The sequence below is a fragment of the Vulpes vulpes genome, chromosome 8 (assembly GCF_048418805.1).
Source record: "Vulpes vulpes isolate BD-2025 chromosome 8, VulVul3, whole genome shotgun sequence".
Taxonomy (NCBI): Eukaryota; Metazoa; Chordata; class Mammalia; order Carnivora; family Canidae; genus Vulpes; species Vulpes vulpes.
The window spans coordinates 39,248,078-39,270,928 of record NC_132787.1 but is presented as its reverse complement, the minus strand read 5'-3'; the positions used below and the strand labels follow the sequence as shown (position 1 = coordinate 39,270,928).

The window sequence follows — 22,851 nt, the reverse complement described above, 5'->3', positions numbered from 1 at the left end:
TATTCTGGCCACCCAAATGAGTCTTAGATTTTTCTGATTGGGTTCCATGTCCACAATCACTTTGAGTATTTTTTAAAAAGATTTTATTTATTCATTCATGAGAGACACACAGAAAAAGGCAGAGACACAGAGGGAGAAGCAGGCTCCCCATGGGGAGCCTGATGTGGGACTCGATCCCAGGACCCAGGGATCGCGACCTGAGCCAAAGGCAGATGCTCAACCACTGAGCCACTCAGGTGTCCCTCACTTTGAGTATTTAATCTCAGAACTCACATTCAGTTCCTATCCCTGTTTCTCCTCCCTTCCTGCTCCATAGCTGAACTCCTATCTCTTGGTTCAACTACATTTAACTCGAACTTACTGAAATTCGTAAGATGAATGTTTGGTGGGGTAAAGAAAATTGGGGATGAGTAAAGTATGGTCTTTGATTTCAAGATCTATTTCTATTATCTGTCTATCCGTTTACCTGTCTACCTACCTATGTATTATCTATCTATCCATGCACCTACCTACCTACCTGCCTACCTATCTATATATCCATCTACCTGCCTAGGAAGTGGAGGGGGGAAAAGGTTAAAACAAGTAGTGGAGTGTAAACTAGAGGTACATTGCCACATTCACTTTAATAGAGACACAAACAAAGTATCTGAACGTGGAAAAAGAGAAGTATTATTGCATCTTGCTGGGGTGATCATGAAACCTGACCCAGCAAGATCTTCATAATCTGGATCCTCCACCTCTCTAGCCCGATCTCACAGAACTCTTTCTGAGCCCCCCATCAACTATCCTGAGCTCCTCTAACCAGCCCTAGGGCCTTGAAACATATTCTTCCTCCCGCCTGGAATAGCTGTCTTCCCCATCACCACCTCAGGAAAGCTTCCCTGGGTCCAAGATGAGGTCAGGCTTCCCACTATTCTCACAACACCCTGTATTCTAGATGGTACCTCTTAAAATTGTAATTAAACAACCAGTGTAAAATGAGATGCTGGTGGCTTTTGCCTTCCCCAAGATATAACTCCACAGAAATTAGGAAATATATCTGTCTTGGTCATCAGTATCCTCCCAGAACCTGGAACAATGTTTTGCACATAGTAGATACTGAATGGATTATTTTCTAATGGATTAAAAAAGGTGGCATTTAGGATTCTTTCTCCTCCTCCCCTTCTTCTTTCTCTCCTTCCTCTTTGATCCCAGCTCTCCTTCCCATCAATGCCTTACTTCTCCCAATTATATTCTTTTCTTTTTTTCAAAGATTTTATTTATTTATTCATGAGAGGTACAGAGAGAGAGGCAGAGACATAGGTAGAGGGGGAAGCAGGCTCCCTACAGGGAGCCCCATGTGGGACTCGGTCCCAGGACTCCAGGATCATGCCCTGAGGCAAGGCAGGGGCTCAACTACTGAGGCACCCAGGCATCCCAAATAATATTCTTTTCTTTTTGGTTCTGTACACCTTAAAAGTCCTCCTGTGGTCTTTGAGGACCATCCTATGAATGAAGAAAAGATTTCCCATTTATCTCCTCTGAATAGCTCATGCTTGAACATAGTCTAGGTGCTCCAAACAATTCCTTCCAAGGCGAATCTTTCCGAGGTTTGTCTGAGAGGAGGTGCTCACAAGTGTGATCTTTGGACAAGAGTGTCAGCAGTGCTGTGGACCTGGCTTGAAATGTGGTCTAAGTTCACCCTACATCAGAGTCTGTGTTTGAACCAGATCCTCAGTGGTGGTGCATGTGAAGCTCTGCTATGGAGGGGCTCATCTCCTAGGATTAGTTGGGTAAAGAAGAGGGTAAGTTTCAGTTATATGGTGTGTCAGTTGGTGCTGGAGTTCAAGGAGTTTACTGGAAAGGAACGGAAGAGAAAAGAGCCTGAAGAAGCCAGCAGGGAAAGCCTTCAGCCCTTGATGCTGACCTGATGACACCTGTGAAAGGAAAGGGAGGAGGAAGAGGGATGAATAGAGTCTCAGACTGCAAAGAATTTCTTACAAAGTTGTGGCCAATTCAACCGGGGAGATCCAAAGCAAAGAGAGCACAGCAGAAGAGTCCTGCTCTGGGCAGGACTGGCTAGGTCTCTGTAAGTCCGTCAGGCTCAGTCATTGGCAAAGGGCTGCCCAGGAAGGGCCCCAAGCTGCCAATGGCTGGAAGCTCTCAGCAAATTGTACTCCTTGAAGCTGAAAAGCAACTTCTTTCTTCAAAGGACATCTTTCCAGTATATCCTGATGGCTGCCACATGTGACATCTGAAGGTAATTCAGATGGATACCAGCTCCTATCAAGGCTGGTAAATGTATGGAAAGCAGATTTAAGAAAATACCACATCAAGGAGGCCTGCTTTGCATGCTTTTTCAGCACTGTTTATGTTGTGTTCTTATTCTTAAGGGAACAATCTCTCCAAGGGCTCCTGGAAGACAAGTTCCAGAAGACTCCCTCCCATAGGGACCTCAAGCAGAGCCCGTGTGAACCAAGATGTTATCCCTGTATTCACAGGATGCATGAGTCAGTAAACAAGACTCAGTGGCCATGGGTGTCTGAGCTCAGCCTCTATGAGTTCAGTAGGCCCGAGGCTCCCAGGGGCAGACCTGATCCTGACTGACAGCCTCAGAGCCAGAGAAGAATAAAAACCCCTGGGCAGATGGAGCAGGGACAGCAGAAGTCTGGGGAGGGGAGTACAATGCCCTGTGGTTACAGTGATGGCCTCACATACTGATTTTCCCTCTCCTGCCCCTTGCTCACCAAGGCACATCTGCAAGGACAGCCAACCACATGTACAGAGTCACACACAGCGAAAACAGTTACATATACCCAATTCACAACCGCCTTCATGCAACACACAAAAAGGCCCCACACGTATATACTTCCCCAACCCCGACCTAAGCTAGTATGTGCACACCTTGCTATTCCAACAAACTCTCGGGCACCTCATGGCAAGTTTCCAAAATTTCCCTCAGGTACAGATATAATCACAGGCAAGAGGCTGTAACATCCACATATAAAAACAGTAAACAGCATACAAGAACAAAAATAGACAAACACATTCGAAAACTCTGAATGCACTTTGAACGTTCAAAAACAGTGACTTTTTGGTGACTTAAAACCAACAAATACCTGGAGAGTCTGTCTGGAACTGGCGGATACGCCTTGCAAGATATTTCTTTGGCCACAGATACCCGCTAGAATCACACAGGGGCTGGAGGCAGATGGCCCATTTCTGGACCCCAAATGAGAGCTGTGGCCTCAGCCATCCTCCTGCCTCCTGCAGGAGAAAACGGGAAGCTCTGGGGCCAGAGGCTGGGAGGAGGGCTCACTTGTACCTGGAGGAAGGGTTACACGTTTCTATAGAGGAGTGGAGTGGAGGGAGCAAGGGCTCAAAGTCCGCTGGCTTGGGATTCAATCCCAGCCTCACCACTTTCCACCTATATGCCCACGAGCAATGTAGTTCATCCTCTGTGTCTCGTTTTCCTCACCTATAAAGTGGAGGTAGTAAGAGCACTGAGAGAATACATTGCTGTAGGAATACACCAGTCAGTCATTGTAAAGAGCCGACAATGCACCTGGTACATCATAGGAACAAAGTAAGTATTGCTTCTTATTCTGCTCCTTGGAGGCCTCCAACCCTGGGATTCCACAGCCTCCAGGGCCCCACTCCTGCCCCCTACATAACCCCCCCACACACACACACACACACAAAGCTGCAGTTGCCAGCTCCAAACTTCACCGGAGAAGAACAGCTCTCTTCCTCTCTTTCTCTCTTACTGGATTTTGCAAACCGGATTTATGCAGAGTGAGGAGTTGTATGTCCTCAGGAATAGGAGACCAGACAGTGAATTTGTCCCACGGGCCATGACTTTCTGGACTGGGAATCAGGGCTGTCCCAGGGCTATGGCAGGGGGCCACTGCCAGCTCTCAGCCGGTTACCTTTGGGTGGGAAGAGAGAGGCTTCTACACCCTGGTGTGGAGGTATCTCCAGCCCTAGGTATCTCTAGATCTATAGATCCCCAGGGCCCATAGCTCTGCCCAGCCTCTTCTTGTCCATATTCTTCCCCAAGAAGATGGAATGGTTAGTTACTCCTCCAAAGGAGGATTGTAAAAGGGCTGTTATTTCATGTCTCATCCGTCCAACGCAAGGCAGTTCATTTCCCCTGGAGTCCACTTGGCGTTCAGCGGGTTCCCAGGTGAACTGAAACCCACAGCTATTCTCATCTGGTTGCCCTGGGAGTTTTGGCGCTGTCGGTACAACCTGTTCCTTCAGCCTCTCACTCCCCCCCTCCCCCCCCCCCCCCACCTCCAGGCTGCTCCCTTCTCCGCCACACCCCCCCCCCCAGTGGCCCCAGGCCCCAGCCGTGCCCTCCGGGGAGACACCCGCAGCTGGAGACCCGGGAGGGGAAGCGGGGGAGGGAGGAGGGGAGGGGACGGGGCGGGGCAGGGAAGAGGCGGGAGAGCGGCGCTGGGTGGAGGCCGAGCGCCGCCCCGCAGCCAGAGAGGGGCGGCTGGAGGTTGCATCTGCTGGAAGGAGGCTTTTGGCTGCCTGGTAACGGGCTGCCGGAGCGGAGAGCGAGGCAGCGAGCAGGGCAGCAGCTTCTTGACGTCAGGGCCGAGCCGGGGATCGCGCCAGCAGCCCCAGCCCGCCCCACAGGGAGGCCGGCCGACGGCTGGAGAGGAGCCCGACCCCCAAGGCGCCCAGCCGGGCGCGAGCGGGGGGCTCGGACGCCGGTCGGTGGGGGCGCAGCATGCCCCCTGCCCCCTGGCCATGGAGATCGCCCTGGTGCCCCTGGAGAACGGCGGGGCCATGACCGTCAGGGGCGGAGGTGAGGCCCGGGCAGGCTGTGGCCAGGCCGTAGGGGGGGAGCTCCAGTGCCCCCCGACGGCTGGGCGCGGCGACGGCCCCAAGGAGCGGGAGCCCAGGGAGCGCGAGCCCAGGGAGCGCGGCCCGCCCAGGGGAGCGGACCCCGGGGCGCGGCCCCCGCCGGCGCTGCCTCGACGGCTGCCCCCGGAGGACGAGGAGGGAGACGGCGACCCCGCCCTGGGCCTGGCGGAGGACCAGGCGCCCGGCTCGGGCTCGGGCTCGGGCTCGGGGCCCTTCCACCACCAGCGCGTCCTCATCAACATCTCGGGGCTGCGCTTCGAGACGCAGCTGGGCACCCTGGCGCAGTTCCCCGACACCCTCCTGGGGGACCCGGCCAAGCGCCTGCGCTACTTCGACCCCCTGAGGAACGAGTACTTCTTCGACCGCAACCGGCCCAGCTTCGACGGCATCCTCTACTACTACCAGTCCGGGGGCCGCCTGCGCAGGCCGGTCAACGTCTCGCTGGACGTGTTCGCAGATGAGATCCGCTTCTACCAGCTGGGGGACGAGGCCCTGGAGCGCTTCCGCGAGGACGAGGGCTTCATCAAGGAGGAGGAGAAGCCCCTGCCCCGCAACGAGTTCCAGCGCCAGGTGTGGCTTATCTTCGAGTACCCTGAGAGCTCCGGGTCCGCCAGGGCCATCGCGATCGTCTCGGTCTTGGTCATTCTCATCTCCATCATCACCTTCTGCTTGGAGACCTTGCCCGAGTTCAGGGACGAGCGCGAGCTGCTGCGCCATCCCCCGGGGCCCCCCCGCCCTCCTGGGCCCGCCCGGGGCACCAACGGCAGCGCGGCCCTGGCGCCCCGCTCTGGCCCCACGGTGGCACCTCTCCTGCCGCGGACCCTGGCGGACCCCTTCTTCATCGTAGAGACCACGTGCGTCATCTGGTTCACCTTCGAGCTGCTTGTGCGCTTCTTCGCCTGCCCCAGCAAAGCGGAGTTCTCCCGGAACATCATGAACATCATTGACGTGGTGGCTATCTTCCCCTACTTCATCACCCTGGGCACCGAGCTGGCTGAGCAACAGCCAGGCGGGGGAGGGGGTGGCCAGAATGGGCAGCAGGCCATGTCCCTGGCCATCCTCAGAGTGATCCGCCTGGTCCGGGTGTTCCGCATCTTCAAGCTCTCCCGCCACTCCAAGGGGCTGCAGATCCTGGGCAAGACCTTGCAGGCCTCCATGAGGGAGCTGGGCCTGCTCATCTTCTTCCTCTTCATCGGAGTCATCCTCTTCTCCAGTGCCGTCTACTTCGCAGAGGCTGACAACCAGGAGACCCACTTTTCCAGCATCCCGGATGCCTTCTGGTGGGCAGTCGTCACAATGACCACGGTAGGCTACGGGGACATGAGGCCTGTCACTGTGGGGGGCAAGATCGTGGGCTCGCTGTGCGCCATCGCCGGGGTCCTCACCATCGCCCTGCCTGTGCCCGTCATTGTCTCCAACTTCAACTACTTCTACCACCGGGAGACGGACCACGAGGAGCAGGCCGCTCTGAAGGAAGAGCAGGGCAGCCAGAGCCAGGGGACAGGGCTGGACAGCGGAGGCCCTCGGAAGACCAGCTGGAGCAAGGGGTCCCTGTGCAAGGCTGGAGTGTCCCTGGAGAATGCAGACGGAGCCCGAAGGGGCAGCTGCCCCCTGGAGAAGTGTAACCTCAAGGCCAAAAGCAATGTGGACTTGCGGAGATCCCTCTATGCCCTCTGCCTGGACACGAGCCGGGAAACGGATTTGTAAGGGGGAGCCCCGGCAGAGTGGTGGTAGTGGGGTGGGGATAGCAGAGACCTCCTGAGCCGGGGTACTGACTTTAGACCACGGAGTATTTCAAGCCCACCTTGAAGTCTGTCCCTCTTTAGACTTCTCTCCTTCCCTCCCTCCCTTGATCCCCCATTTTTCCTCTTCTTTCCATGACACCAAGGGTCGCCTATTTTTAAAAAGTACCACATTCCATGACGCAGGAGCTGTTGAAATGGTGAGCACTACGAAATGGATGTATTTGTAGCCAGTTCCCTATACCCAGCAGAGGGATAACCCAAACAAAAAATGACTTTAAATAGCCAAGATCCCAAGGGATTTTGTAACCCCCTCCATGTGTTCCAAATTTGCTTTACATATGATTTTATTTGTGTATAGGGGAAAATATTATTTTTATGGCCGGTGAGTGGATTTTTGTACTGTAGTTCAGATGGAGATATTTTGGATACATTTTCCAGAAATGCTGTATTTATGGAAGAGAGAGAGTTATTGTGATGTTTTTCTGTGATAATTCTATTAGAGCCAGAGACCCTGGTTATGTCTGTAAGCCTCTCTGTTTTCTGGGATCTGGTATCGGTGTTTTGCGTCTAGGGCAAGGAATGTTCTGGAAGAAAGGCAAGACTGACCTTCTCTGTGCGCCTTAAACAATTCTTGTAATTTTCTTTGAAAAGCATTTTAATGATGTTGAAAAAAGACTTTTGATAATTCATTCTCTTTATTTCTATCCCAGGAAATAAAATGTATGTGGCTGAGGCGAGTGTTAGTTGTTTTTTGTTGGTTTTTTTTTTTGAAGTTTTTAAAAGGATCTTGCTTTTTCTGCTTTTGAAGTCAGAGCAAACACCACCTTGACGGGGGTGGATTACTTGGAAAAGTAATGATTTGATGGTCAACTTCTTTTTGTTGGGCCCCCTCTGTGCATCACAGAGGAGCAAATTCTGTTTATCTCAGGCTGTTCCTGACATACTGCCTGATGCTGTGCTATCAGATGCAACTGTCAGCACGTGTGCGTGTGTGTGTGTGCGTGTGTGTGTGTGTGTGTGTGTGTGTGCAGCTAAAAGGCAAGGGAAGATCAGACCCCCGCAGCCCCACAGCCATCTCTTGGGGCTGCAGTTCAGAGTTCTGCTTTGTCTGCAGGCTTTAAGCCCTGCTTCACAGGGCTCTCAACAGCTCTGTGAAACAGGCCTGATTCTCACAGACATAAAGCCTGTTCACAGAAGTGCAGTCCTGGTGTGAAAGTCACAGAAGAGGAAAGGAGGGAAGATTGCTCTATCTTAAACTCTCCCCCTCAACCATGGTGTGACAGAGAATGCAGAGCCTTTCGGGTGGACAGAGGCAGAAAGAAGCCAAACGGAAGGATTTGCCTGGCCACATTAGAGGCTAGTTTCTATAGATTGTGGCCTTGTGCTGAGCAATCCCCAACTCAGAAAGAAACTCTTGGTTTTCTGTTCACTGGGTGGGTGGTTCGTAGTAGGTATAACACTGGCTGCAATTTCTCTCTGGGATTAACTACCTTCCAGGGGGCTCCAGATTCCTTCTCTTGCTTTTGCTGCTAAATAATCTAAAGACCCGTTGTCTTACATCCACACCAGGGTGGGCCACAATCACACCTCCCCCACAACAACAGGGAGCTTGATGTTTGGCTCTGAGGGTGCATCCACATCTCCATGGGGTGAGAGAGGCTTTGCTAAATTGATGTCTGGGAACTGTGGATTTAAATAAGACGCCGACATGATAATAAAAGCCAGTGTCTGTGACTGCCTGGAGTCATTTCCAGTCAGGAACTGTTAACAGCAAATCTGAGGCGGAAACAGAAGAATTGTGCAGGCAGGGCTCTGTTGTTTTTCATTACATGCTGAAGCAAAAGAAGAACAGAGACTATTTATTTATAATTTACAATCTGCCTAAAAGCAGGGCATCTTGCCAAAGCTCAACTCCACAGACTCACCTCCAAGCCCTAATGTATGTCTTTAAAGCTAATGTATATAGTTCAGCACACACCTGGTGATTGGGACTGGATCCTCCTTCAGGCTCCACCCTCCTTTAAAGATAAAAGGGACATCATTATCTGAAAGTCAGTTCTTTTAGGCTCAGAGAGCAACACGCAGGTCTTAGATGTGTCTGGGTGCTCATAGGTTTTGGTCCAAATAGAACAACTGCTTCATTGAAATGTCCAGTAAGTGGCTTCCATCTAATACAAATCCTCAGGGAGAGAGGGAAGGAAAATAGAGTGTTTATGTAGTTTACATGAAAGAAGGGGATACAGGGCAGGGTTCTGAAGGGGGGCCCTCAGGGCAGTGCTGGAGGGGGTGTCGGGTACCCGAGTGCCCTGCTGCAGCCTCCCATCCTAGATTTCAGTGCCCCGATACCTGCCCTGGGGTACTGGCTGGGCACCCACCAGGCGGTTCAATGGTTTCAATATCTCTGTCTTCCTAGTCCACCTGTTGCCATGATTCCTGAAATAGGCTGTGCTGCTTCACTCCAGCTATCATCGTTTGCCTCTTCACATTGATGAACTGAAAAGGAACCTTAATGTCAAGGCTCTTATTCAGGCTATCTGAGATAAGGGTCCCTTCATGCTCTCCCCCTCTCCTCTTCTATGCTGTCATTGACTTTCCACAGCTTCCACCTTCCTGAGGAGATTAGATCAAGTGGCTTCAGCCAGGCTTTTTTCCAGATGTTGTGTCTTGGCTCCCACTGCAGGAAACCAGCACTGAGTTCCTAATCTACCAGCTCTGGCAACCAGAACTCAGAGAACAGGGCTGCACTCTGTGTCATGCTCTTGTGGAAGGACAGCTTCTCTATTACAAAGCATCTGGCCCCTTCCTTTTTTTTACTTACTGGTTTCTTCTCCTGTCCATATGCTTCCTGAACCCTAAGCAATGACAGATTCAAAAAACAAATAGTTTCACATGCTTTAAGAAACCCAGCTCCTTGATTTTCCCTGCCTGAAACACTCCCTGGAGGGGAAAATGAAACAGAATATCAGCCCTAGAGGAATCTTTTCACAGAGCTGGCCTTCGAGTGATTCTAGTGTTAATGATAGAAGCACTTCTGGGCTTGGAGTCGACGGCACAAAGTGTTTCTCTTGGAGCAGGGACACCTTGCTTCAAGTGCCCTCCAGAAATGGCAGACTTGTGCACAGTGGAGTGTGACCCTGGGTGGTGTTCAAGTATTCTCTGCACTTGGACTTCAGCAGCACATGGCTACTCACCAGCTGCTCCAGGCCCAGCACTCCTTATTGTGCTGGGGTTGGGGAATACCAGAACACACGTCAGGATGTGGTCCCTGCCTTCTCACACTTCCAGTCCCTCTGGAGAAGCAATCCTTATAGAACAAGCAAATCATGCAAGACAGCATGTGGTCAAGTGTCTTGGGAATTTCCAAATAAAGTGTTATGGGTCAGGTGTGGGAGGGTGAGGAAGAATAGGGTAGAAAAGAGAAGCTTCTGGAGACCTGGGAGGTGGCTAGGAAGAGAGGAAGCAGTGGGAATGAAGGAGATGGGAGCAGTGGGTCAGACAGTGACTGCCCTGTCCTATCACCATCATTCTCAGGTGGTGTCCAGAGTTAAAGGCTGCTCCCAGCACTACAGTCAGAGTTCCAATTTTGCCATTGACAGGGACACTCAGCAGTTGTTCAGGGCAGAGGCTGGCAAAAGTTCTGAAAAGGGCCAGAGAGTAAATCCTGTAGTTTGGAGGCCTAGAAGGAAATGGAAACTCCTACCATAGGTACGCACATAACTATTTAAAATATAGTCATTTAAAAATGTCAAAACCAACCTTAGCACAAGAGCTGCACATCTGTCTCTTATTGGTTTATCTGTCACACAGAGGGTGCCTCCTGGGCATCCAGTCATGCCTGTGATGCCTGACCTGGCTCCCTGATTTGATTTTACCCCATTGAATTTGGTGTTTCTTGCAAATGCTGCTCCCTGGCTTAGAGAAGGTCTCTCATGCTAGGATTTCCTAGAGCGGGGAAGGCCTTATTAAGAAGATGTTACTCACTTCTACATCCTCATGAAAATTAGACTGTGCTAGTGGCTATGGGAAAGGCTGCCCTACTTTGAGGGAGGAGGAAGAAAATGCCAAATTGGAACCTCTGCCTAAGACTCTGAGCAGTGGGTTTTCTGCAAGGGTGGACGTGGGCCCAGACTGCGAGAGGTTGGGCCTCCTTCTCCTTCTGGTCCTTAGTCTCTCCCTGGACGTGACATCATACAGGGAGGGAGTCCTTGGGATACACCCTCTCTCCCCTCTTCACCTGACTCTTCTCTGGCGATGGGCTCTGGGCTTGTGTGTCCTTTGCGTATGCATGGTATGCATATGGTATGCACATGTATAGGAGTGTGCATGGTGGGGGAGCTGTGACACAGCCTGGAGTGAATCAACTTCAGAACACAGGCCTCAGACAAAGCCAGATGCTTGTTACCTGCCCTTTTAATTGCTATTTATTTTCTCATGTCAAACTTTGCTCCACGTCATGTTTCAGCTGGCAGGAACCTTCCAAGTAATCTGGTCTGTCCTGCTTATTTTACAAATGAGCAAACTGAGACCCAGAGACAAGAGGTGATTTCCTCAAGGTCACACCCAGAGTAAAGTAAGGACTGGCATTGTCTTTCCTGACTCCTAGGTTGGATTTCTCCTTGTGTTCCATTTTACTGCTTTGGCATGAAAATTCTCAATCTGCCTCCTACCCTGCCTTCCTGAGCACATCCCTGCCACATTGGTTTATGTTTACCCAGTCTGCCTGTGAGGGCTGCCTCCTGGGTATCCAGTCATGCTTGCAAAGCCCTGATTTGTTTCCTGTGATTTGATTTTGCTCAATTCTACTTACACTTATTACAAATGTCAAGCTTCTATGGGCAATGGAGGTATAGCACTGTAATAAACAGGCTCCTATAGACAAGATCTCATTGTCGAGGGGGGGGAACTGAAACATCTGTAATCCAGTGTCCCTGATACTATCATTCATTCATTTGTTCAACAATATTATTCAACCAATATTTCGTTTGTGGCAGCACCATGCTATGCTCTGGGAATAACTACCAAGGGACCTTCCCTGATTGGTTTTCCAGTCTAGTGGGGGAGAATCAACAATCAAGTAAGCAAATGAATATTTTGCTAAATCATTTGGAAATTGTGGGCCATTGGGGAAATGAGCAGTGTTGTGACTAGAGGAGAGAGAAGCATGGTTCAAGAAGAGCAACACGTGAGGGAAGAAGGAGAAAGTACAAAATAGGGTAAAGAAAGGGGGACAGGAGTGTGGGGACCATGGGAGCACCAGGAGGGAGTGAGTGTATGTTTTCCTAGAGAAGTACAGGGGTGGAGACCTCAAGGCTGAGTGCCAGGGGAAAGTGAAGGCCTCCTGGACAGCTCCAGGCAGGATTGTCAATCCCAGCACCACCTACCACTGAGGATCAGGAATGTGGCCCTGCCATTTCAGGCAGCACACTCGAAAGAGATGCAGTGGGACCATCTCACCAAGAGAAGCACAATGCAAATTTCTTCTGGAAGGCCAGTGATGGGTTCAGACACGAGTTTTAAAAATTAGTGGGGGTGGGAGGGAAAAACCCTCAGCTACCCCCTTAATTGCTTGGCCAACTAACAGGAGACCCTAGCAGATTTTTGAGTCTGTGCTAAAAAGCAGGTATGACCACTCTGAGACTGTGGACTGAGGCCAGCCCCACATGAGAGGTAGGGAGCAGGGAGGAGAGAAGCCCTAGACACCTATAGTTTCTCATAACTATCCAAAGAGCAGGAACAGTAATGGTAAAACCTAGGAGGGAATGTAGTGGGATCAAGAAGAGAGTATGGTGGGAGAGCCAGAATTCTGTGTGCAAAGCCTGTGATTGCCTAGACATTCAAGATAGCCCCACTGGCACCTGGACAGTGAAGTTGGCTTGGATGCCCTTGAGCATGCTCCTCTGTGGTTCTTTCAAGACTGAAGGGCTCTGAAGGACAGTAGGGTTTCCCCTTGCAGCCTTCCCACACTCTTTCCTTCTTCTGGGAGGCACTGGGTCTCCTTTCTCAGTGTGAGAACCCTCCTTTGGGAGAAGTGGAGAGGTGTAGATGATAAAGGAACTGGAGACAAGCACTGGCCATTGAGGTGGATTGCCCAGTATTTCCCTCTTGTCACCACATTCTCTATATCCTCTCTCATGCATGTCCTCTGTACCCAGGAGAAGTTACTTCTGTCTCTCACAGTGTCCTCTATCTGCTGGCACAGCCAACAGTCCTGGGTACTGTGATAGAAACAGGAATGAAACCAATTCTGCTCTCAGGAAACTCAGAGACTCCTGTGGGCAGGCTATACCTGCCTGAACATAAGCAGATACCTGCAAAAAATCATAACTAAAAAAAAACTAAAAATAAAACCAAAGAATCAGCTAAAAATGCCCTTAAGAAATACAATTGCAAAAAAAAAAAAAAAAAAAAAAAGAAAAGAAAAGAAAAGAAAAGAAATACAATTGCACTTAAAGGTTTGGGGGATTGATCTAAACCCAGCAGAGTTATTTGAACCAGGGTTTCTAGAAGTGATCCAGAGCAGAGTGAGGGAAAGGGCATTGATTTAGTGCTTCTTAGTATAAGTCATCACCATCCTCCTGCCCCATGAGCCCTCCTGCCAAGTCCCACAACCCTGTCTTGTCCCATGTAACTCTAGCCCTCGGGCCCAGTCAGAGATTCTCTGTCAGGTTGCGAGCTGGCTGCTCATAGCACGTGACATCTTGGGTCTGGCCACCGCTGTCAGCTCCTTGCACATGGCCTTTGCATACATCAAGCCATGCACTCCAGTATAGTGAGAGATCAGTAATAATCTGCTAAATGTTCACTTCTACATAGAAAGAATGAATTTGCCTTTTCATTTTCTTGTTTTCAGTTTTATAGTGATCTTTCTTCTAAAACATCTGAAGACTACTTTTAAGAGTCCTTGGCTTCATTTTTTTTTTTTTTTTTTTTTTTTGGTGGTGTGTAAATTGTGTTCCAATGCAAGGCCTGCTCTTTTGGAACTTCTACATGCCTATAATGTAACACCATTGCAATGGAATATTTATTGTAATTTTACAGGTTGCTGCAATAACAAAACTGAAGATTTATATAGCAGCTTTACTCCAAGAAGTGCAAACATCTGTCCCTCTGGCATGTATTATAAACAACTGAGATCACTAAGACCTGAATGGGTAATCCGTGCCAGTCAGAGGAAACATGGCTTGTTTTCTTCCCTAGCTGATTAAATTTTCTATTACTGCAATAATCTGCATTTTTAAAAAGGATGTTACATGAAAAATTGAAGAAAGCGATCCCAAGCACAGTCCCTTGTGCTTAGGTGGCCAAGGCATCCAATTGCCAGGAAGTACAATTGACCCCTAACAACATGGGCTTGAACAGCATGGATAGATTTATACATGGAAATTTTTTTATACGTACAGTACAGTCCTATGAATGTATTTTCTCATCTTTATGGTTTTCTTAATATTTTATTTTCTCCGGCTTACTATTATAAGAATACAGCATATAGTGCATGTAACATACAAAATATGTGTTTATCAACTGTTCATGTTATTGGTAAGACTTCTGGTCAACAGTAGGCTATCAGTAGTTAAGTTTGGGGGGAGTTGAAAGTTATATGCAGATTTTCAATGGCATGGGAGGGTGGTGCCCCTAACCTCCATGTTGTTCAAGGGTCAACTGTATTTCTTACAGAATATCTAGGTTGGACAAATGACCATTGTTTATGCTTCTGTTCCTCTATTGTTCTCTCTATATAGTATACACATTATTATTATATTGTTATTTTTTGTTGTTTTTCTTCTTTGGTTGTAGTAAAGTCACCTATAAATTCCATGTCCTTTGGACACCAGTTTTAAATTGGAATCTGGGATGGCCATAGTATGCTTCCCATGGTCTTTCTTTTTGCCTTTCATGTCTGCCTCCATTCAACCTACTTGGAACTTTTAAATTAATCTCTCTGGAGGACAACACATATGATCAAGTCATTTAAGGACTACTAAACAGAATAATACCATCTCTTTGACCTGATGTGGAAGTTCTCCTTAAAGTGATATTTAGATTTTCCTTTTTCAGCCTTTTCCTTCTCTCTCTCTCTTTCCTTCTCTACATGATGTACCTCCAAAGACACTCACACCTCGTAGCCAAATGGATAAAGTTATGTTCCTGGGTGACACCCAGCAGAGTGCCTCAGTCATCCTCTTGGTTGGAATACCTGACTCTTACTTTTATCTGTTGAAATTCTACTCCTACTTCAAAGAACAGCTCAAATACCTTCTCCTTAAAGGAGCCAACTTCAGTTCCTCCAGCCCACAGCCATTTCCCTTCTTTAGTATTCCTATCGTAAATACATCTGCCCCAACCTTGGTGGTTCTTTACCTACCTTCCTTCCTTCTGAGTAGGAACTGGCTGCCATCTTCCAATTCATCTTGGTGCCTAGAATTAGCCTGGAATCCAGTGGGCACTCAATAATATGGCTTTCTGGACTGCATTGACTCCTCTTCTGACATTTTGCATGTACCCTAGGAGTAGGTTCCAGGCCTCCTAAGACACTGTGCGTATAAATGAGCTTCATCATAATCTCCATATGTAATGTGTTGATGAGGCACCTGCTATGGTTAGGGAGCTGGGTTAAGTCCTTGGCAAGCTGTTTTGCAATGCAATAAAATATAGTCACTTTGAGCCTCCCACAATGAATGTTGTAGAGTGGTCACTGATACATTTTTTGCATCTAGGAAGCTGTGGGAGGTTGGCCTGCATTTTCAATTGTCATTGTTCTGCCTTCACTCACCATGTGTGTAGTCCAGGTTGATGAAGACATCCAATGTGAGCTGGCTCTCCTAGAATTGGAAAGATGGAACATGCTCTGGATGAGGATCTGGGGGAGTGTTTCAGAGCTGAGGAAGAGCCATAGGGTGGGAATGAAAGAGAGGATTTGGCTGAGGGACAAGGTGGAAGACCGGAGAAGTTGTCACTGTGGGTAAAAAACTGTTGGTGAAAGTGACTATACATCAGATGTGCCAAGGACAACCAATGTACACCTGTTGTTGAACGATGAAATCTTACTATTTCCAACACTCCATCTCCCTTACTCCCAAAATGTCTGACGCTGGAAGATTATTAAACAGTCGCCCAAGTGCAAGTGGGAGGTGAGGGGAGTGGTGACTGTCTCTTTTTCCATCAATCTCCACTGTCATTTCCACGGGAAGCCTTGGATTGCTAGGTTGGTTGACTGTCATACCAGTAGCAACAGTGCCTACAGGGCCAAGTGTAATGAGACCATCACACATTTTCTGATTGTGCTGTGCTAGCTGCTGGAATTTAGGCATACATAAGACATTAGGGTGTTCTGTGTGGCATTTAATCCGTCCTCAACCCCAGTCTAATACAATATAGTTGTCTAATTCCTGGCCCAGGACTGGGTAAAATCTTTAGACATCTTAAGCACTGAAAATAATATGATGCTCCCTCATATGTAATTCAAAATAAAAGCAATACTAACCAAAGCATAAATTTAAGAAAGTTCCCAAAAGTTCTAATATTTTCCTTGATGCTTTTACTGAAATATCAAATAATTAAAAAAAAATTTTTTTCAATGTCACCTCTTGAGCTAGTGCCCTCAGTTCAGGTTACCTCTTTTTTGTTGGATAATCTGACACTGACCAATCCCCTCCCAGCCCTCAGGGGATCCCCATGCTTCCTTGGCCACATCACTAGGCCCAATTATGGGTATAGGCAGTTCTGTCTGGGTGGCTTTTCCAAGTGGGAAATGGATTCCAGATGTTGACAGCTGGAGGCCACCAAACCAGACCTGGATCTGAGTGGAGCATGGAATTTCCCAGAGCCACATTGAAGCCTTTGTTCTGCAGCTTTGAAAGGGTTGCTCTGATGCCATCCCCAGCAAGACAGGGTTTGTTAGGTCTTTTCTGGGAAAACTCCAAGAGGGCAACGCTGAGGATGAAGTCTCTGCTGTGAATTAGTGATCACCCCTTTCTGATTCTGTGTCTAGACCACCCTCACGCTGTGGGCAGCAGAGGGGCTATATAGTGTGGACACTGAATTTCAGAGACAAACCTGGAAAAAGGAACAATGATGGGATCATGATGAAAAAATGTTGAATTGTTTGATAAACATTATGAATGAAGTCTAACCATGAATTCATTAGAGTTTTCTAAAGCAAATTTTATGTACAGACCTTCTGACATCCAAATAATAAATGTTCAACATTTGTGTGCTACTCAGACTCAGTTCTTTGAGTTGATGGATATCAAATGTCAAATTCCCACTGAACTTTAAGTGGCAAGCAGTCACTCATACTTTGGTATGAACTAGTTAAATCAAATGCAACTTAGTTATAATCTCACAGCCTAGAAAATGGGAGTTTAAGCAGAAGGTTGTGTAGAGGGAGGCAGAGTCTGACAGTGGAATGCTAGATGGTAGATGGATTAAAGAATTGTTGGGGGCAGCCCAGGGACTCAGCGGTTTAGCGCCACCTTCAGCCCAGGGCATGATCCTGGAGACCCAGGATGGAGTTCCACGACAGGCTCCTTGCATGGAGCCTGTGTCTCTGCCTGTGTCTCTGCCTCTCTTTTTCTCTGTGTCTCTATGAATAAATAAATAAAACCTTTAAAAAAAAGAATTGTGGGGAATGAAGAACTTAGGGCCTCCAGATAGCAGCTGGGGAGTGTGCTGTACCCCAGGAGGCTGAAGGTAGGGCTGGGATATATGGGCCACAGGTGGAAGAGGGTCAGGAAGGCATAAAGAGAAGCCACAGGGCCAGTGTATGGGGAGGTAATGAGGCAGTCAAGCATTTGGTTAAACGAGAGGTTTGGAGGCAGGTAGATCTGAGTTGGAATCCTAGTTTTGCCATTTATCAGCAATATGACCAAATGCAAGCAATTCCCTTCTAAATGTCTTGCAGTCTTTTCCAATGATAAACTAGGAATAATAATATGGCCTTCTTTCAGAGTTGTCATAAGCAAATATAATAAACAACATAGATGTTTGTTAGGCAGTAAACCCTCAGCAAGGGTCATTTTTTTGTTGTTATTGCCATGTGAAATTCCAGAAGGGAGCTTAGAACAAGTCCTGCCTCCTCCAAGTGGGAGCAATGTAAAATTCATTTCAGCAATGTTTATTAAGCACTAATATCTCCCCTGTTGGGCTAGGGCTATAAGATCTAAAAAGATGAATTAGAAGTAATTATTTGTCCACAATCTGTGAAGCAGCCCAAACTAAGTGCACAAATGACAAAAATGGATACAGGAATTAGGTGTTTGGAATGGATTTGAAGGATGGTGGGATGTACACTGGTAGAAAAAGTGGCAGGGGATCCAGGAGGAAGCCTTCGTTTGAGCAGAGGTACATAGGTAGAATTCCTGGGGCCGTGAGTGGACCCTCAGTGCAGCAGAGCAAGAATAAGACTGTCCTGGCCCGCTGTACAAGAAGCCCTAAATGTGTGACTCGTTCTCATCTTATCTCAGCTTTGTTTCCAGCATAAATCTGAGAACTGGGCTCTTTCCTGACCATCACAGGGCACTACACAAAAATTTCTTGTGAACTGATGAGCTACACAGGAGGAAAGAAAATATCATTTATTTTACTGTTTGATTTGTCCAACCTTAAAAACTAAACTCTCTCAGACTGCCTCTCATCTCAGACAAGTGGCTATTTGGTTGGATATTGGAAAATGTGTGACTATTTGGGTGTAGCTATGTGCCAGGTGCATTTACTATATGGATTCCAACAATCCAAAGCCTGAAGCACGTAGGCTTCATCTCTGTAGCCCTCCTAGAAATTAATGAGGTAAAAGATCACGTTGACAATCGATCATTCATTCACTCATGCCTCTATGCATCACAGCATAGGAAACCAACAGGTCCTGAAATGGACCACCAGGGTTTGCACTGTCACTCTAGCTTATTTTCTATGAAACATCTTTGGGTCTATCATGAAGGGATAGCAGTACCTTACCCATATGGCCGTTGTGAGAATTGAACGAACAGTGCATGGCAGGTGCTCAGTCCATTCCCTGTCATGTAGTAAGTTGTGAATAATGTTACACATCACTATCATTCAGCATCGTCTATGTATCAGGTGCTAAGCTTAGTGCTATGAATAAAATGTAGCCCTCGACCAAGAGACCTACAGTCCATTCTAGTATCCTTTGTGTTTCTCCAGCATTTATAGGCAGCTCCCTACTGGAAGGAATTTCTTTTTTTTTAATTTATTTTTTATTGGTGTTCAATTTGCCAACATATAGAATGCTCATCCCATCAAGGGGATCCAGTGCTCCATCCCATCCAGTGCTCATCCCATCAAGTGCCCCCCTCAGTGCCCGTCACCTAGTCACCCCCACCCCCCGCCCACCTCCCTTTCTACCACCCCTTGTTCGTTTCCCAGTGTTAGGAGTCTCTCATGTTCTGTGTCCCTTTCTGAAATTTCCCACTCATTTTTCTCTGGAAGGAATTTCTAAGCACCTCTTCTCTTATATCTTAGCTCTTTTGACAAATTAGTCACACCACCTCTTCAGAAAGGCTTTCTCTGACCTCCTGCCCCTTCAGCTCCATCTACCTGTCTTTTATCTAATTTCGTTTATAGCACTCACCATTTCTGAACTTGCTTCTTTCTTCTACTGGAATGTAAGCTCTATGTGAACTAGGACCTTGTCCGACTCATCCACTCTCTGTACCCCAGGCGCACAGCAATGTGTAATAAATATTTCTAGGCGGACTGACTGCTGACTGAAGGCTAGCAGAAGGTCTTGGGTAATGCAGATTTGACAGGATAACTATATTTTAAATTGTTCCTTGAGGACAGAGGCCATGTTTTTTTCTGTTATCTTCCTTGGCTCCTGATAGAGTTCTGAGCACATAGTAAAGCATGATAAATACTTGTTGGTTGATTGATTGAATCAACAGCAACAAGAGAGAAGGCATACCTGGATGGAGAAAAGAGAGTAATAAGATTATTGGTCTTAAAGACCAAAAAAAAAAAAAAAAAAAAAAAAGGCATAGGAAGTTATTTCTAGCATAAGGGGAGGTTTTATTATTGTGGTGTGGTAGGGACAAGTGGATTTATAGTAATTTTTTACTATTTATAAATTCTAAAATATGGTACATGGGCTTATATAAGAAATCTGGAAGTTTCACAATTTTCCATTGCTTTGAAATAGAAGTGACTTCCATATACACTAGCATCCCCCGCCCCACCCCCTCTGGGGTCTACGTGACATCTACAAATCATTTATCTGCATTGAACTCCCAAGAGCTTGCCCTGCCATTCTCTTAAGATGTTAGCTGACATCGCTGACAAGGGAAGTTGGGATGTGTTTTGACAACCAAGTGGTTTCCTTAGCAAGCTGCTGGTGTTTCTCAGGCAGCTCCACAGAGAAAGCTCTGGCTCTCAGATCAAGAGTGTAACTCTCAAGGGCTTCCCTTCTCAGAAGCACACATCGACTTCATCCTAAAACTGTTATATGGATTTGTCTCCAGGCTCTGTGAAGCTGGCTTGTCAATTGAGTACAAAGCTGGTCTCAGACCTCATCACCTTTATTTTACTTAAGAAAAACCAATGAACTGGGATCCCTGGGTGGCGCAGCGGTTTGGCGCCTGCCTTTGGCCCAGGGCGTGATCCTGGAGACCTGGGATCGAATCCCACGTCAGGCTCCCGGTGCATGGAGCCTGCTTCTCCCTCCGCCTTTGTCTCTGCCTCTCTCTCTCTCTCTCTCTCTCTGTGACTATCATAAATAAAAAAAAATTTAAAAAAAAAAAAGAAAGAAAAACCAATGAACTTATAGCAAAAACACCCAGAGACCCCCTCAAAATATTTTCTAGGTCCATTCTAAGAACTCAGAAGTGAGCCACCATGGTGGGGGGAGTACAGTAAAGACACCGTGTGTCAAATTGAGTCAGATGAGATTTAGGAATTCAAGGTACTAGGCACTACTAATACTACTAGCTGCTACTTACTGTGCACCTACTGTGTCATGCTTCATGGCAGACATTTTATGTGCATTAAAAAACTTCCCAGGTTTTAGAGACAAGAAAATTTAGAGAAATCACACAGTTAAAAACTGGCACAGCTAAATTTAAACCCATACTCTATGCCTCCAGACTGTGTGTCTCTTTCCACCCAGGAAGCTGGGTGGTTGAAGGCTGACTGTGTAGGAGCAAAGATCCATGTTGGTAAGTGGTCAAGGTAAAGCAATGAAGACCTACCTTCAGGCTAGCACAGGATTTGAAAAGTTGGAAAAGAAGAGCCAGGTCAGGAAAGAGCAGAGCTCAGTAGCAGGAAGGGAAATTATGACCACAAAATTCTGGAAGTAAGTGTGGAAAATGCACTGAGAAGAGAGTAAGAGTTTGTTTTTGCTTGAGCCGAAGGTATGTGAGTATCTGAGAAGGTTCATGGGAATTGTAGGAGCCCAATTTGGGAAGATAAGTTGAGGCCAGCTGTGGTAGGCTTTGAACAGCTGATTCAGGAGCTTGGGACTCATTCTATACCATAGATGAGGGCCACTATGGAGGTTTTCAAGATGAGGGAATTAGGGTTCCTGGGTGGCTCAGTTAGTTAAGTGTTTGCCTTTGGCTCAGGTCATGATCCCAGGGTCCTGAGACTGGGCCCTGAGTGGGGCTTCCTGCTCAGCAGGGAATCTGCTTCTCCCTCTCCCTCTGCTCCTCCCCCTGCTTGTGTGCATGCTCTCTCTCTCTCTCTCTCTCTCAAATAAATAAAACCTTGAATAAAAACAAAAAGAAGAGAGAATTACCTGATAAAACTGATATTTTAAGGAGACAGATAAGGAGGGCTTGTAGGAGATCTGGGGCAGTGACGTTCAGCCAGGGCAGAGGCCTGAGAGTGTTCCCAGGTCCCTACTGGCTTTTCTGTCTGAAAACCATTTTCTTTCCTCTCTGCTTATCTCCATTTCAGCACAGCTGCTCATGTCCTCTCATAGTAGTCAACACAGCTCTGCCCTTCCTACATGCTCTGCCCAGCTCCCGTTAGGCCTGTGGCCTGACTCCCTTAGGCTAGGGCACCACCACTATGTCTAAGGTTGCCTGGCCATGCTGGGCCTCAGCAGATCCCCTTGGCCCGAGGGAAGCCTGCCAATGCATTGCCACCAAAAAGGGTTACACATTTTTTGCTTTCTTGCTGAAAAATGCCATTGGTCATTAGAGAAATAACTTGGATGTTGTAGAACAAATTTATTTCCTTTATCCCACTTAGGAAATATGGGAAGATGGTGCATCTTGTTTTAAATGGAAGACCAACATTACATATTCCATAATATCATACCTGACTTTCGCTGAAAAGTTGTCCATGAGGAACAGATAAAATATCATGATTTTTTTCCCCTGCGATGTGGTCAGGTCTCCTGGAAAACATAGAGTTACTTTTGCTTGAAAGGTATCAGTTCCCTGATCGTGGGCTGCTACAAGCACCCCAGGCTCAGGCGACACACCTATGGCAGATTTTAAGTGATGTATGGGTGTGGAGAAGGGAAAAAAGAATTCTGAGGTCTCTTTTCTCTTTTGGTCTTAGACACTTATGATCAGTTATCTACTGCCAAAGATCTTCATGATTTATATCCTGATTCCTTTAACAATGTCATTGCCTAGTGTAATAATCAGGACCATGTTGTTTTAGAGACACTAACTTCTAGATATGGCTAGTGTCTTTGCTGAAAAATTATAGTTAAACAATTTTTTTTTGTTAACTCTCAAAACTACCTCCTTGGATAAGTATAAGGTATTACACATCTATTCCTGTATCTTACAAAGAGCAAAATCAAAACTTCTCCTTCAGCTACCTCCATCTACAAGCAAGCTGTAGTTAGCTAGTAGTTACTGAGTATTTATATTGCCCAAAGTCTGTCTGAAGTGTGGTACATGTATTATCCCACCTAATCCTCAGAACAACAGTATGGTGCAGTAGTATAAGTCTTTTACCACCATTGAGAACTATAAAATGAGATAGCAATATTTGACTAGGGCCCGTAGGAAATAAGTTTCAGAGCCAGGATTTAAAACCAGGCAGTGGGCTCTGGAGTAGTGCTGAACTAATCTTTTTTTCTATAGTTTAAGCTTATTCTTTCTTGCTGTGTCAGCAGTGAAGATTAAATCATCCATTCAACAAATATTTATCTAGTGCTTACTCTTTTCTAGGCTAGGGCAACCTGTATGGTCTCTGACTTTATGTAGCTGGGTCTAATGAGGGAGAAAGACACTGATCAAATAATCCTACAAATATATTTGAAATTGCTTCTGTGAAAAAG

At 47.1% G+C, this 22,851-nt stretch overlaps 2 protein-coding genes across 5 annotated transcripts in view; both read left to right on the top strand.

The window, feature by feature from the left end:
* The window catches only part of LOC140599919 (very long chain fatty acid elongase 5-like), an 87,029-nt gene that overhangs the window by 25,945 nt on the left and 38,233 nt on the right, over positions 1-22,851 (top strand). The window lies entirely within an intron of this gene.
* Positions 4,443-7,334, top strand: KCNA5 (potassium voltage-gated channel subfamily A member 5). Its single transcript, XM_025995374.2, has one exon. It carries the CDS (start codon positions 4,741-4,743, stop codon positions 6,562-6,564), a length of 1,824 nt encoding a protein of 607 aa, XP_025851159.2. The 5' UTR covers positions 4,443-4,740; the 3' UTR covers positions 6,565-7,334.